This window comes from Sorex fumeus, unplaced genomic scaffold (genome assembly GCF_029834395.1).
Source record: "Sorex fumeus unplaced genomic scaffold, SorFum_2.1 ptg000001l, whole genome shotgun sequence".
NCBI lineage: Eukaryota > Metazoa > Chordata > Mammalia > Eulipotyphla > Soricidae > Sorex > Sorex fumeus.
Genome location: NW_026606058.1, coordinates 2,611,563 through 2,627,503, shown reverse-complemented (window position 1 = coordinate 2,627,503; position 15,941 = coordinate 2,611,563). Strand labels below are relative to the sequence as shown.

General features: G+C 51.0%; 1 protein-coding gene across 2 annotated transcripts in view; it reads left to right on the top strand.

The window, feature by feature from the left end:
• POGZ (pogo transposable element derived with ZNF domain) overlaps window positions 1-15,464 on the top strand; it is a 50,462-nt gene extending 34,998 nt beyond the window's left edge. For both annotated transcript variants that reach the window (XM_056117485.1, XM_056117471.1), the window contains exons 7-18: window positions 652-758; window positions 1,416-1,753; window positions 2,111-2,265; window positions 8,659-8,759; window positions 9,249-9,395; window positions 11,348-11,482; window positions 11,787-11,956; window positions 12,067-12,207; window positions 12,518-12,574; window positions 13,312-13,424; window positions 13,599-13,623; window positions 13,756-15,464. In XM_056117485.1, the coding sequence (XP_055973460.1) occupies window positions 652-758; window positions 1,416-1,753; window positions 2,111-2,265; window positions 8,659-8,759; window positions 9,249-9,395; window positions 11,348-11,482; window positions 11,787-11,956; window positions 12,067-12,207; window positions 12,518-12,574; window positions 13,312-13,424; window positions 13,599-13,623; window positions 13,756-15,448 (3,182 nt within the window). In that variant the 3' untranslated portion in view covers window positions 15,449-15,464. The remainder of the gene's footprint in view (window positions 1-651; window positions 759-1,415; window positions 1,754-2,110; window positions 2,266-8,658; window positions 8,760-9,248; window positions 9,396-11,347; window positions 11,483-11,786; window positions 11,957-12,066; window positions 12,208-12,517; window positions 12,575-13,311; window positions 13,425-13,598; window positions 13,624-13,755) is intronic.
• Window positions 15,465-15,941: the final 477 nt, after the last annotated feature.

Genomic DNA, 15,941 nt, shown 5'->3' with positions numbered 1-15,941 from the left:
GAAAGGAGTATGTTTCATAATGATCTTCCCTTTTTGGGGGGGCAGGGGAGTGTTTGGGTCACACCAGTGGTGCTCAGGGCTTATTCCTGACTCTGCACTTGGGGAATCTCTCCTGGAGGGGCTTGGGGGACCATATGAGAGCCAGAGTCAAACCGGGGTCAGCCACATGCAAGACAAAGGCCCTTTCTGCTGTACTATCACTCCAGCCCCAAATCTTTCTTTCTTCTTTTTTTTTCGTTTTGGGTCACACCCGCGGTGCTCAGGGGTTCCTCCTGGCTCTGCACTCAGGAATTATTCCTGGCGGTGCTCGGGGCACCATACGGGATACCAGGGATTGAACCCGGGTTGGCCAAGTACAAGGCAAACACCCTGCCCACAGTACTATCGCTCCAGCCCCAGCCCCAAATCTTTCATGCTTGCTAACTAACCATGGTGATGGCTGTTAGGAGATGCTTAACTTTTTCCCCCAACGCTAGTGATCTGTTTTCTGTTTTGTTCTGTTTCTGGGCCCCAGCAGGTGGAGCTGGGGACCATGTGGTGCCAGGAATCTAACCCGGGTCTGCTACATGCAAAGCCTGTGCGCCAGCCCAGTGAGCTTTCTCTCCAGCTGCTCATTTTTTCGGTCTTAATTGTGCTTCTCACTTCCTCTAGTGACCTCCTCCATCCCAGTGTTTGACCTTCAAGATGGTGGGCGGAAAATCTGTCCGCGGTGTAACGCTCAGTTCCGTGTCACTGAAGCTTTGCGAGGCCACATGTGTGTAAGTGACAGACCCTGTAGGGGGCATTCTGGTTTGACGCCTACTACCCTCCCCGTGGCGGCCCAAGCCTGTGAAAAGAGGCCTCAAAAACGACGTGGAAGATTTTTAAAGGGTTTCTCTCTTCGGGTCTGTTTTTAGCAGTTGGGATCATAAGACCCAAAGACCCTCGAGGAGATTGGGACAAACGCGATCGTAACCCCTTTTGTGGTAGATCTTGCAGTTGCGCAGGAGGACGGGCTTTTCAGTTCATCGGATCTCAAACCAAGTTGACCTGAGTTTACTTTTTTGTGTGTCATTGGATAAACCAAGAGCCCTTCATCAGATCCCATTTCTAACCTTTTCATTTTTCAGTATTTGGTTTAAATGCAACTTTTGGCATTTCAGAGAGCTCAGAAGCTAGATTATACTAGTGAGTAGTCAAAGGAGCCTTAGAAGGCATTATGGAGAAGTTAAGGTTAGGTGTAGGGAGTAGCTGCAGCAGTAGATGCATGCTGGGGGGGATGGGAGGAATGAAGAGCCTGGAAAGACCTGAAAAATGAAGGGTGAACCCTCAGGGAGAAGACCGAGAGCCAGAAGAGTACCGAGGAATGTTAGTGAAGATGGAGAATTGGCATTCGCAGTATAATCAGAATAATCAAGTGTGCTCTTTCTTTGTAGTACTGCTGCCCAGAAATGGTTGAGTACCAGAAGAAAGGAAAGCCTTTGGATTCAGAATCCAGTGTCCCTTCAACGGCAAAGCCTCCATCTCCTGAGAAAACAGCTCCTGTTGCTTCGACGCCTTCATCTACTCCTATTCCTGCTCTCTCCCCGCCTACCAAAGTATCAGAGCCAAATGAGAATGTGGGTGACGCTGTCCAGACCAAGCTCATCATGCTTGTAGACGACTTCTACTATGGGCGAGATGGTGGCAAAGTGGCCCAACTCACAAGCTTCCCTAAGGTCGCAACATCTTTCCGGTGCCCACATTGTACCAAGCGGCTGAAAAACAACATTCGGTAAGCCCGTAGGTGATCCCAGACAAGAGGAAACAGCTTTCCTTACACTTGAAGTTCTTCTTGAAAATGGCCTCGTTTCCCAGTCCCATCGAGGATCATCGTTAGATCAGCAGTGAGTGGTACTGAGAGCGGTGTTCAGTGATACGGAAGAGGGGCTGTGGGTGAAACTAGGAAGACCAGGGTAGCTCAGGAACCTCTGAGTTCCAGGAAACCTTTCTTGGGCTCAGCAAAAGGCTGTTCCAAACAAGGAAGGTGGAGGAGCAGGGAATGTCTGTTCTGTGATTCTGCTGTTATTTTCTCGAAGGCTACTGATTTTTTATATGTTTTCCGTACTTTCCCTTTGTGCTGTGCTTACAGATTCATGAATCATATGAAACACCACGTAGAACTCGATCAGCAGAATGGTGAGGTGGATGGTCATACTATCTGCCAACACTGTTATCGTCAGTTTTCCACTCCCTTCCAGCTCCAGTGCCACTTGGAAAATGTTCATAGCCCCTATGAATCAACTAGTAAGTTTGGAAAATCTTAAACTCTAGAGGTATACTTTGCTCTTCATTCATTGAATGGCACTAAAGGGAGCCCATTATACTCATTTATATGTGGGTAACAGCATAGGGAAAATATTTGTATATTTGTCGTCATTTCCTTACTTGTTCTCTCATGGACCTAACTTCTTTTCAAGTATGGATTGAGTTCAGTCCGAGATCCTGAATTATTAGGGACCCTGAGAGATTGATGTGATGAAGTTATTACTCAGGTCCTTTTATAGAAGGCACAATCATCTGTATTCAAGCCTCTGCTTTAATTAGTATCCTGATAGCTTTTATTTAGGGTAAAGTAACAGTACTATAAATATTTTGCCATTAAACTGCTTTTAATAAATTACAAATCAGAGTGTTCACTGTACATTTACAAATGAGGAAACAGGCTACATCAGTAAACTCAGAAAAGTTTAGCATAAGAAAAAGTGTTCTTGAAAAGGGTGACATTGTGAGAATTTGAGCCCAGTCTCCGGAATATTTCATGTGTCCTTTAAAAAGATTTCTAGTTTTGGTGAGAGATAGAAATTATGCAAACATTAGAAAAGCATGAGAATAAGTAGTAGGTATATTCTAAACACACGCATTGTGTGATACCAACAGTAGGGCAAACTGTTCCGAGAAGGGGAAAGATCCTTGGGGCTATATTTCACAGAATGTCTGTTAACTTTTTTTTTTTTAATGTCGGAGTGCTGCTATTTATTCAGCCACTGATTAGCTGATTGACTTGGGCATGAACTCCACTTAAGATTTTTTAGAGTCCTTAAATAAATAGAAGAATTTGAATGGGGGCCAGAGTACAGTGGGTAAGGTGCTGGCCTGGCCTGCAGCTGACCTGGGTTTGGTCCCTGGCACCACATTTGTTTCCCCAAGCTCCGTCAGGAGGAAACCTGAGTGCAAAGCCAGGAGGGGAGACCCCTCCCCACCCCCCAGGAAAAAAAGTGATTTGATGATGATGCTATAAGAAAAACACTTTGGCAAGAGGAAACAGTATGAGCAAACACAGAAAGACAGAAATGCATGTGCTCTCTGAATGCTTTTGCTAGAGTCTGAAAACCTTGACTGCAAATAAATCGAGAGGAGTTATGGGAGAACAAGGTTCAAGTCCAGAACTTAAGTGTCATGTCTAAACTCTGGCTAACAGCAGTTTGGTGACTGTCTCAGCTGTTTGATTCAGGAACAGAGTCGTACAGATCGGGATCTTCCCTCTTTTTCTGAAGCTGTTCTGTACAAGGCAGATTTGCTCTACTTTCTATCTCCTTGTCGTTGGTCATATTTTCAAAGGGGTTAGAATTGCCACTGTGTCTTCAGACTAGGTCTATTTAGTCCAAAGAAATATGTTTGCTAAACATATAATTTTAATGGTTTCGTAGCTGTTTCACAGTAAAGGTGAAATTAATAGTGTATTTAACTCATTGTATTCAAGATATTTTACATCTAGTCCAAAATCAGTGAGGGATTTAAAAATCACTTCCCATTAGTATATAATTATATCGAAATTTGGTATTACATTGATAGCAAACTTCAGTTTGAGCTCACTGTATTTCAAGTGATTCCCATATCAAACAGTGGGATTTTGGATTCACTGTTTGGGAATAAAATGGGGAGTGGGATCAGTCAGCCATCAGACCTCAGCGGTGCAGTGGTAGCATAGCTGACGGGGTGCTCCTTTGGGGAGTGGAAAAACTAAGTGACTCCGTGCAGCTTCTAGAGAAACCCGAGTGGACCAGAGGAACGGTCCAGCGGGTAAGGCACTTGCCTTGAGTGCAGCTGCCCAGCCCGCCAACCCCGGGGTGCTCCCCGGCACCCCATCTAGTCCCCCACGCCACCAGGAGTGATCCCCGAGTGCAGAGCCAGGAGTGGCCCTTGAGCACCACCAGGTGTGGCCCAAAAAACGAAAAACAGAAACATCTGAAGCTCTCCCTCCTACCCTCGCTCCCAATACCTGCAAAACCTATTTCCTACCACTGAGCCATATCCCCTGCCCCAGTATTTACATAGAATAGGCAGTTTTGTTGTTCTTTTTTTTAACATAGATTGTGCATAGGAAAGAAGTCCCTCCTTCAGGAAAAACCAAAACAGAACATGCAGCACCTTCCTGAATCTTTGTCTTTACCACTCTGTTTTTCCTGACTTCTGTTCAGTGTGTGTTGTTGTTGCAACTTTTGGAGCCTGCATCCAGTATTGTTCAGGGGGCCCTTGAGCCATTCCTGGCAGTACTTGGGAGTCCATATGGTCCCAGGGATGGAACCCAGAGCCTTGCTTGTGATATCTCTTGGCCCCTTTTCATCATTTATTTCTTAAAATAGACCTTGCAGGGGCCTGGGAGACCACTCGAAAGACTGGAGGACATGCTTTTCGCGCTGGGGCCCTGCCTGGTTCCATCCCTGGCACCACATGGTCATCGTGCTGGGAAGCAGCCCCCAGACTCGCTGACCCCTGCACAGCGCTCGGGGTGGCCTCCCTGCACCAGCCCTCCCCGCAGAAGAAAAGTTGGTTTATCAAAACCTGAGAAATTGTTGACCTAGACAGCTTAGTTTCATCTTTGGATTCTCTTTTTGTTACTTAACCAACTCGACCCCTGTCTCCGCCACCCCCACCTCACCAAGGATCCCAGACAAAAAATGGAATCATACCATCATACTTTAGAATAAAATTGAAATCGTCGTTTCATTTCATTGTGTTTTGGGTCCACACCCTGCAGTGCTCAGAGCTCACCTCTGGCTCTGCAGTCAGGGATCACTCCTGGTGGCGCTCGGGGGACCATGTGGTGCCGGAGATGGAACCCGAGTTATACAAGGCAGGAGGACTTGCCTGCTGGCCTGTCTCTCCGGGCCTGGAGTCAGTTTGATACTCGCAGTGCCGCAGGACAAATCATCAGTTCCTCCACACGTGCATGTCAAGATCCCCGCTCTGGTTTTCACATGGTCTCGCTTGCTACCCACCCATCCCTTACTTAACCGTCTCAGTCTCGCTCCACATTCTTTGCTGCCCTGCTGAGGAGGTGGAGAGCCCATGAGCCCTGCTTTCCGGGTCCCAAATGGCAGAGCTGTCGGCATTACTGGGGGTTGGAGACCGAGCTCTGCATCTTGGCCTTTCGGCCCGTCAGCCTCTCTGGTGTCCAGACGCAGTGCTCCCGGGGATGGGATGGACAGCCGAGCCGAGTGATGGGGAACCCAGAGCCTCGCTCACACAGCACGTGTGTGGGACCACGTCGGCTCCGCCCCCAGCCCCGGAGTTATTGTCAGTGTTCATGTGAGGGTGACACCCCATTGCTCTTCTTTGTTTGCTTTTGTTTGGGGACCATGCCCAGCAGGGCTGGGGGTTACTCCTGACTCCGAGTGTCCCCCCCATACTCCGTCCCCTACCCACTTCCACCTTGACAGCTCATTCCAAAGCTTAGTGGCTGCAGCTTAGAGCTCGTGTTTTCAGTGTTGTTGAGTCTGTTGAACTGTTTTTAATTAAATTGCAGAGAGAATGGAATTTCTTAAATGTTTTAGTACATGTTTTAAAAATAAGTGTTTTGGGGCTGGAGCAATAGCACAGCGGGTAGGGTGTTTGCCTTGCACGTGGCAGACCCAGGTTCGATTCCCAGCATCCCATATGGTCCCCCGAGCACTGCCAGGAGAGATTTCTGAGTGCATGAACCAGGAGTAACTCCTGTGCATCATTGGGTGTGATCCAAAAAGCAAAAAAACAAAAAAAAGTACCTCTGAAAAAACCTAACAAAATGAATCATAACTTATTAACATCTAATGCTTAGTCCATTTTCATATTTCCTGAAATATCCCCAAGCAACAATGGATGTTTGATTTGGATGATGGTCATAGGGATATTTACCCTTTATTCTGTAAACAGTACAGTCTTAATAGCTTTAAAGTTTTTCTTCAGATTTGTATAGAGGCAGTAGGTTGAGGGAAGTGATAGGATTGAAGCTAAGGGTGCTTTTGGGAATTCACCCATGCTTAGATGTTGGGGGAACCATCTTGTTTGGGAAGAGACCTAAGAAGGAGAAATAATTGTTCGGCAAAGTCTTTCAGTACATAGAACGATGAAGTTGGGTGAGTTTTGGGAAACAGAATTAATTTGGTATTTGTGTATTAGTACTTAGTAACTGCTCAGTAAATATTAGGATTGATGCCTTGTGGCTGCACTGTCAGTAGAGCTAGTACGTAAAGATGTAGGAGAAGCATTCAGGGTTGAGTGAGATCGCACAGTAAGCGAGTAGGGCTAGAACAGAATGCTAGAAAACACCAGATTAAATAAACGTTCTAGGAAAGAAAAGAAAGGGGCAGAGAGAGAGGGTACAGAGCGGAGGGCGCTTTCCCGGCACGCAGCCAACCTGGTGTTGATCCTGTGATCCCCTGAGCCCCACCAGGAGAGAGGGACTTCTGAGCACAGAGCCGGGAGCCAGCCCTGAGAACACCTAGTGGTGGGAGAAAGCAAAGCGAACAGATGGTAGAAAGTGCCTGAGCTGAGAGGGGAGACCAGAGCACTGCTGGCACCCGCCCCTGTCCCCAGGCCCGTGTGTCGGGCTCCATGCCCTTCCTGTGCTTCCCTGGGCTCCTACTTTTTTCAAAGTGCAGCGTATAGGTCTTGCAGCTTTCCTCATTACTTCGACGGAATTTTTATTTCTATGTAGCATAGTAGCACTCGCTGTACCTCAGGGCGGTGGTCCTGAATGACTTGCAGACCCCAGTGAGAATGAACAACGATACCTGTGAGCACTTTTCTCAGAGAAATAGGCATTTTACTATTTTACAGATAATTTCAACAGAGACCTGAGATTCCTGAGAACTGTCCCAAGGCCACAGACTAAGAACGGGGTTACTTTCTGATACTCGGCTTCACTCCTGAGGGAAGAAGACTGCAGGGGGTGGGCCTGGCCCAGTAAATGCTTAAAGCTTCAAATTTATCATTTCCATGTTTGTAAAGCCTTGACAATTCCATTGGCAGTAAGGACAGATGGATACAGATAACTTCTTAGTTTTGCCTGAATTAATTCAGATTACATAGCAAATAGAAGAATTTTACCAGATACTTAGTGTTGCAGCCTATAAACATGACAAAATAGAGAATATCAGAGTTTAATTATCTCAAATTTGTTAATTCTGAACGAACAGAAAAGCTTGTAATAGCAAGAATTTCTCTTCATGGTTGTCAGTTCTTTGAGGACACATTTTCTTTCCTTTAATTTTTTTTTGGGGGGGTGCGTGGTGGATTTATTTGGGGGCCGTACTCGGCAGTGCTCATACTCCTGGCTTCGCACTCAGGAGTCACTCCAGGCAGAGTTCGGGGAACCATATGGAATGCTGGACATCAGACCTTGGTTGGCAGCATGCAGGTCAAGTGCCTTACCCACTATACTATCTCCTGGCCCCCCCCCCCCCTTTTTTTTCTTCCTTGTTTGGGCCACACCTAGCAGGCTCAGGGATTACTCCTGGCTCTGTGCTCAGGTGTTGCTTCTGTCTTGAGGTCCTTGCAGTGCCAGAGATCAAACCTGGCCTCCTGCATACACAGCTTGCACTCAGCCTGTTGAGCTGTCTCTCTGACCCAGTTCTCTTATAGTGGATTCACTCTTAGTGGATTTAGTGGGTGTGTAATAAATACTGAATTATTCACAGGAGATAACTTTGTCTATTTATGAACAGATGCTATAGTATACTTTAAAATTATTTCCAGGCCAGAGCAATAGTACAGTGGGGAGGGCATTTGCCTTGCACGCGGCCAACCTGGGTTCAATCCCTGGCATCCCATATGGTTCCCTGAGTACCCAGGAGTAATTCCTGAGTGCAGAACCAGGAGTTACCCCTGAGCATTGCTGGGTGTGCCCCCCCCCCAAAAAAAAAAAGAGAAAGAAAATCACTCTGCCATGGTACATAAAAAATAGATTGGAGAACCACTATTAAAAGCCAGTATTGAGCAGTAGGGAATCATACGGGATTCCGCCTAGATTATTGCCTGTGAGCACGGAGAAGTGACAGTTCTTAGATACTTCGCTGGGAGAAGACAGGGCTTTGGAGCTGGAGCAGGCATCTAGGTTCTGAATGCCGGAGACGGTGGGGGAGAGGAAAATGGGAAGCAGGAGGCTGTGAATAAGTCACGAGTGGATGGTGGAGCATACAGTTGACGCTGTCTAGTGGTTCAGAATCTAGAACAGAGCTCGGATTGAGTAGCAGGAGGGAGGAACTTCTGCTTGGTTGCTGTCAGCAACGCAATTGGATGGGACCTTTTTTTTTTTAAATGAAAGTTAATTGTTGTTTTACTGTTGACAATGAAGATCGAGGAGAGAAAAGTAGATGGCTAGCATAATCTTTGGTCTTATTTTCTTTGGTGGATTTACTGATTATCTTTTTCTTACAGCCAAATGCAAGATCTGTGAGTGGGCGTTTGAAAGCGAGCCACTGTTTCTCCAACATATGAAAGATACCCATAAGCCTGGAGAGATGCCTTATGTTTGCCAGGTACTGCCGTTGTCTCCAGGGATCTTTGGCCATTTCGCTCTTAACGCAAATACAAAACTCCATTCAGGAACACTGCTGAATATGTACCACACACACTTAGTTTCAGGAACACTGAGGAGATAACAGAAGAAATAGAGACACCGTGCCTGTGTTCAGGAGTTTTCTTGCAGGACATAAGGAACAGACGCATCCAGGCAGCTGGAGCGCAGTCAGGGCCACCCTCTGCTCGTCCTCACGAGTGTCTGTGCCCCTAGGAGACCTGACAAAGTTTCACTCCTCTGAGTCCTAGAACACGGATTATTCATAGATTGTCTGTCCTTGGTTTTATCTTAATTTACAGCTGAATTTACCATAAACATTGCCTTGAGTTGCAAGGTCAGAACAATAACTGGATTTCTGTGCATTGAGGAAAACCTTTTCCTCTTTTATCACTTGTGCTCTTCCCGTGATGCATGCAATGCAGCTCACTTTTCCTCCTGTGTGATTCAGGTGTGTCAGTACCGTTCCTCGCTCTACTCCGAAGTGGATGTCCACTTCCGCATGATCCACGAAGACACGCGGCATCTGCTCTGCCCGTACTGTTTGAAGGTCTTCAAAAATGGCAACGCATTCCAGCAGCACTACATGCGGCACCAGGTACCAGGCACCAAGCAGTTCTGATATTCCTGGGTTTTAGGCATATGGGTATTGGGACCAGGAATGAACGAGGCCACGATTCTGGTATTGTTGACCATAATATACATATACTGTGTCCTATACGTGGGTTTGTAAATAATGTATATGTGTTTTTTTGTTTGTTTGTCTGTTTGTTTTTAAGTGCTGTATTTGGGTGACCAGAGCAATAGCAATAGTACCAGCAGGTAGGGCACTTGCTTTGAATACACATGACCTGGGTTCAGTCCCCAGTAGCCTTTATGGTCCCCTGGTTTCTGAGCACAAGGCCAGGAGAAAGCCCTGAGTACCACCAAGTGTGGCTCCAATTCTTCGCCCCCTTCCTTCCCCCTCACCGCAGGAAGGGCGCTGTATTTTGATTCCATGCATTCTCTTGACTGGATGCTAGAGATCAGTGATAAATAAGACAAAGCATGAGGAATGTTGCATTAGACGGAGGAAACACAAGACACGAGGAAATTTGACTATTCGCAGGACTTTGAGGAAAGGAGGTGGTCAAGACTGCATGAGTAAGAATGAGCGGTGAAGTGGGGTAGAATCAGCCCTGAGAGGTGTAAGACTCTCGGAACTGTAAGCACTGAAATAAGTTTCGTGTGTTTGGAATGCAGGATGCAAGGGGACTTAGGGGTTATAAAATTAATCTGTTTATAGTCTCTAAACAGATTGTGGAGAATCCCGTAAACCATGAAAAGTAGTTTCAAGTTTCCAGTAACCCAAGTCACTGGAAACTGTTCGAAGGGCTTCGAATTTCTGGAGGTTGGTTTTTGGGTTACAGTTACAGGAACTCCACCAAGGAGAGGAGACTGAAAATTTAGGCTGGTGTTTGGGGAACTAAACTTTCAGCAGTTTAGGTGCAAAATAGAACTGTTGGCTTTCAGAATGAAAAAGGACAGAGAGAGGAGGCGTTCAGGGTGTGTTCAGTAAAGGCAGTGAGGGGGTTGTTGAAATAGTGTTAGCGGGCAGGATCCTCACCTTGCATTCAGCCAACCTAGGTCCAGTCCCCGTACCATGTAGTCCCCTGAGCCCTATCACAAGTGATCCCTGAGTGCAGAGCCAAGAATAACCCCTGAGCACCACTGGGTGTGGCCCACGACCCCCCACTCCCCACCTCCACCCCGAAAAAGAGAAAAGAATAGTCTTAAGGATAATGAAGATTCTGTCCAAAGCAGTTGAGTGAATAGTTGTGCTGCTTACTGAGAAGGAAACTTTGGAGAAAGTGAATTTTGGGGGGAAGATTTATCCGTTTAGATATTATGAAAAAAAAATTGTCTTTGAAAGAATATCTACTAAATAGTAAATAGGTTATTTTCATGGAAAGAGATCGAGGTTGGAGTTGAAGTCATTTATATACATGAAGGACCATAGAGTAAAAAGTGTTTTTCTGTTTTTCCCTCTGTGTTCCGTTGTACTAAAAGGGGGCAGGAAAACACGTCCAAAGTGGGTATCATCTCTGCAGTGTAAAGATGAGTGTGTTAAAGTTTAAATCACTGCTCCTGGGGCTGGAGCGATCGCACAGCAGGTAGGGCGTTTGTCTTGCACGCGGCCAACCCAGGTTCGATTCCCAGCATCCCACATGGTCCCCTGAGCACCTCCAGGAGTAACTCCTGAGCGCAGAGCCAGGAGCAACCCCTGTGCATTGCTGGGTGTGACCCAAAAAGCCAAAAAGAAAAAAAGATTAAATAAATCACTGCTATGAGGGCAACTAGCCATACTGGCTTTGAGTCTGTCCATCTTGGGGAGCAAGAAAGGTGGCGATTATTAATGAATGGTGGCTGTGGTGTGTACTTTTGCTTTTTAATTATGAACAAAAAGCAGAAAGACTGCTATGTTGGTATTGGCATTGATCTTCCTTCTCAATCAAGGGAAGATTTCTGCGGGACTCTGAGGGATTCTCTTTTTCTTGGCTCTCTCTTCAGAAGAGGAACGTTTATCACTGTAACAAATGCCGGCTGCAGTTCCTTTTTGCCAAGGACAAGATTGAACACAAGCTTCAGCACCATAAAACCTTTCGTAAACCCAAGCAGCTGGAGGGCTTGAAACCAGGCACCAAGGTAAAGCTACCCTCCTCTTCTGTTCCAGGGCCAGGAGAAAAGCACTCTGACTTGGGGCCGGAGTGATACACAGCAAGGGGGCGTGTTTGCCTTGCACACGGCTGACCCAGGGGCCATCCCGGCACCTCTGATGTTCCCCCTGACCCCACGAGGAATGATCCCTGAGCGCAGACCAGGAATCGGTCCGGGAATCCGCGCAGTGGCACTGCTGGGTGTGGTGGACAGCGCCCCACAGAGCAGCTGTTCTCCGTCTCGGGAGGCTTCCTGTCAGTACTGTGTAACAGATCCTTCTTTTGACTCCTAGGTGACGATCCGGGCTTCCCGAGGGCAGCCTCGAACTGTTCCTGTCTCCAGTGACACGCCTCCCAGCTCCCTGCAGGAAATGACCCCCCTGACCACGGCCACAGACCCTCTGCCCGTCTTTCTCTACCCTCCTGTCCAGCGCACGGTCCAGAAGAGAGCAGTCAGGAAAATGTCAGTGCTTTTCTCGATGCTCGTAGAGCCTCGGACTCCCTCCCCAGCCGCCGCCCTCCCCCTCGGCGCAGGAGCCAGTGACGAAGGCGTTGTCGTGCTTGTTTCTACAGGAGCGTCATGGGCCGCCAGACCTGCCTGGAGTGCAGCTTCGAGATCCCCGACTTCCCTAATCACTTCCCCACCTACGTCCACTGTTCTCTGTGCCGCTACAGCACCTGCTGCTCCCGCGCCTACGCCAACCACATGATCAAGTGAGTCCCTGGAGCCCCGCGAGCTGAACCCCGGAGCGCAGGACCCTCTGCCGCTGCCCTCAGCGCGAGAGCTGCTTGGCCGTCTCTCTAGAGGGCAAGGGGAGGCCCCGGCCCTGAGCTGGTGGTGACCTGTGCTCTGGTTAGCTGTGTACAGCGGGGCCCAAGGACCAGGACTCGGCCCTGCCCCAGCCTCCTGTCCCCTGGCGGCACGGGCGTTCCCACAGGAGAGGGAGGCAGCTCTGTCCGGCTGTTGTCAGGGGGCTGGTGCCCTGTAGAGAGCCCTGCTCTCACACCACTCTGTCTTTCTCAGCAATCATGTTCCACGGAAGAGTCCCAAGTACTTGGCTTTGTTTAAGAACGCTGTGAGGTAAGGAAACACGTGGTAATGGGCTCCGTTTGTCCGAATTCTGGTTTTGGAGGGGAGGGCCTTGAGGGCGACTCGGGGCACCCTGCCAGGCTGGGGCTGAGCCTGGACTCTGGCCAGCGAAGTGTGTGTCCCTCTTTGTAAGCTGTGGCCTTGGCCCATATCTTTTAATGTATTTTGGTTATTTGTTTGTCTCTTGGCCTCACAAGCAGTGCTCAAGAGTCCCGGGGCCCCCTTCTGGCATTTTTTCAGCCATCTGGCCCAGCAGTTCAGTGCATAGACCCGTAGGATGTGCTTTCCTGGGCGCCTTCGGGGCTGCACCTGGTGATTCTTGGGATCGTGGGATACTGGGATTGAACTGGGGTCTGCCACATTCAAGGCGGAGGCCTTCCCGCCCCAGATCTCTCTCTAATCTAACCCTTTCCAAACCCAAGCTTTGTTGTTGTTTTGGGACCACGTTTGGCAGTGCTCAGGGTTTAGTGGGCTCGGGGGACCATGTAGGGTGTTGGGGGTTGAGCCCAGGTCGGTCACATGCTCGGGAAGTGCCCTCTCTCTGAGGGTACAGTTGCTCCAACCGCCCTAAATCCTTGTTTTCTGGGGGTGGGGAGAGGGCGTGGATATAATGGAGAGAAGGGAAAAGGAAGGAGGTGCTCGTTTTCTTCATTCAGCCTCAAAACCTCATTCTACTCACTGCTGTTTTTTTTTTTTTAATCTTCTGTCACCTCGACCCTCGGTCTCAGCGGAACCAAGCTGGCCTGCACCTCCTGCCCCTTTGTCACCTCTGTGGGAGATGCCATGGCCAAGCATCTGGTGTTCAACCCGTCTCACCGGTCCAGCAGCATCCTGCCACGGGGTAAGTAGAAAGGGAGGAGAGTCCGGGCGCGTGTGGGGGCGAGCCGGGGGCGGCCTGGCCCTGCTGCTCCCTTTCCAGCTGGAAGGTTATGTGAGACGGGGGTAGAGGGTTTGTCTTCTCGATGGACGCGTGTCTTCGCCGGGTAACGGTTTTGTCTGGTCTCGTTTTCCGCAGGACTTTCCTGGATGCCTCAGTCAAGGTAACACCTCGTTTCGTGGCTCTGCTTCCCATCTGGGGGGGGGTTTGCTCTTTCTGGGCAGTAGCGGCAGTGTTTGCCGTCTTGCCTTCCAAGTCTGAGCTTTCTCTGTTCCTCCTTTTGCTGTTCCCGTAGGCCCAGCCAGACCCGGGACCGGGAGCAAGACCGGGGCTTGAAGAACATCCACCCTCCTCCGTCCTTCCCCTCGAGTCAAGCCGCCACTGTGAAGCCTGCGGGGACGGGCCCCGCCGAGCCCGAAGAGGCGCCCGCGCCCGCGGCCCCGGCGCTGCCCTCGCCCGCCTCCACCGCCACGCCCCCCACCACCCCGACCCCGGCCCCGGCCCCGGCCCCGGCGCAGCCCGCCGCCGCCCTCCCGCCCTCGGCCGCGGAGGGGGCGGCCGGCCTGGGCGCCGAGGACGCGGACGAGGGCAGCCCCGCTCCGCAGGACCCGGACCCGGAGCCGGCGGCGGGCGGCGGCGGCGGCCCGGGCCGCAAGGAGCAGCTGTCGGTGAAGAAGCTGCGCGTGGTGCTGTTCGCGCTGTGCTGCAACACGGAGCAGGCGGCCGAGCACTTCCGCAACCCGCAGCGGCGCATCCGGCGCTGGCTGCGGCGCGTGCAGGCGTCGCAGGGCGAGAACCTGGAGGGCAAGTACCTGAGCCTGGAGGCCGAGGAGAAGCTGGCCGAGTGGGTGCTGACCCAGCGCGAGCAGCAGCTGCCCGTCAACGAGGAGACCCTGTTCCAGAAGGCCACCAAGCTGGGCCGCTCGCTGGAGGGCGGCTTCAAGATCTCCTACGAGTGGGCCGTGCGCTTCATGCTGCGCCACCAGCTGAGCCCGCACGCCCGCCGCGCCGTGGCCCACACGCTGCCCAAGGACGTGGCCGACAGCGCGGGGCTCTTCATCGAGTTCGTCCAGCGGCAGATCCACCGCCAGGACCTGCCCCTGTCCATGATCGTGGCCGTCGACGAGGTCTCCCTGTTCCTGGACGCCGAGGTGCTGGGCAGCGACGACCGCAAGGAGAACGCCCTGCAGACCGTGGGCACCGGGGAGCCCTGGTGCGACGTGGTGCTGGCCATCCTGGCCGACGGCACCGTCCTGCCCACGCTGGTGTTCTGCCGCGGACCGCCGGGCCGGCCGGCCGACGTGCCGGCCTCCATCCTGCTCGAGGCCAAGGAGGGCGGCTACAGCGACGACGAGATGATGGCGCTGTGGGCCGCGCGGGTCTGGCGCAGGCACGCGGCCTGCCAGCGCGGCAAGGGCATGCTGGTCATGGACTGCCACCGCACCCACCTGTCGGAGGAGGTGCTGGCCCTGCTCAGCGCCTCCAGCACGCTGCCCGCCGTGGTGCCGGCCGGCTGCAGCGCCAAGATCCAGCCCCTCGACGTGTGCATCAAGCGGACGGTCAAGAACTTCCTGCACAAGAAGTGGAAGGAGCAGGCCCGGGCCATGGCCGACGTGACCTGCGACTCCCGGCTCCTGCTCCAGCTGGTGCTGTCCTGGCTGGCGGAGGTCCTGGGCGTGGTGGGCGACTGTCCGGAACTGGTGCAGCGGTCCTTCCTGGTGGCCAGCGTGCTGCCCGGCCCCGACGGCACCGTGAGCTCGCCCGCCAGGAACGCCGACATGCAGGAGGAGCTGATCGCCTCGCTGGAGGAGCAGCTGCAGCTGGGCGGCGAGCAGTCCGAGGAGGGCGCCGGGTCCACCCCGCGGCCCCGGTCCTCCCCGGAAGAGACGGTTGAGCCCGAGAGCCTGCACCAGCTCTTCGAGGGCGAGAGCGAGACCGAGTCCTTCTACGGCTTCGAGGAGGCCGACCTGGCTCTGATGGAGATTTGAGTGTGTGTCGGGGACCGACCGGAGGGATCGAGCGGGGTGGGGCGCGGAAGAGGGTGGGGAGGGGAGCTAGGGAAGAGGGGGTCTGCCAGGTGGGGTATTTGTTTCTATTTTTGAATTCGATGCCACCCTTCCCCCTGCTGTTGGGTTATACTTCCCTGTGGATGTTTGGGTTGCCAGGAAACCGACCACATCACATCTGAGCCCGGGAGCTGGCCCGTTGGCCGTTCACTTCTGCGAAAAACAGGTTTTGTGACTCTTTCTTTCTTTTTTAATTTAAGTCATTGTGTTTGGTATATTTCTGAGAAAATCAAGAAAAAGAAAAAAAGTTCTTTGTGGGTGAATGTTAGGTTTTTTTGTTTTCTCTTTTTTACCTCACTTGTATCATAGTGCATTTGGGTTGTTTGTCTGAACTGTGTGGCCGATGTCTCTGGCATGATACTCTCCGAATCATTGTCAGTGTGAGAATATTCCTGAAGATGGGAAAGACGAAACT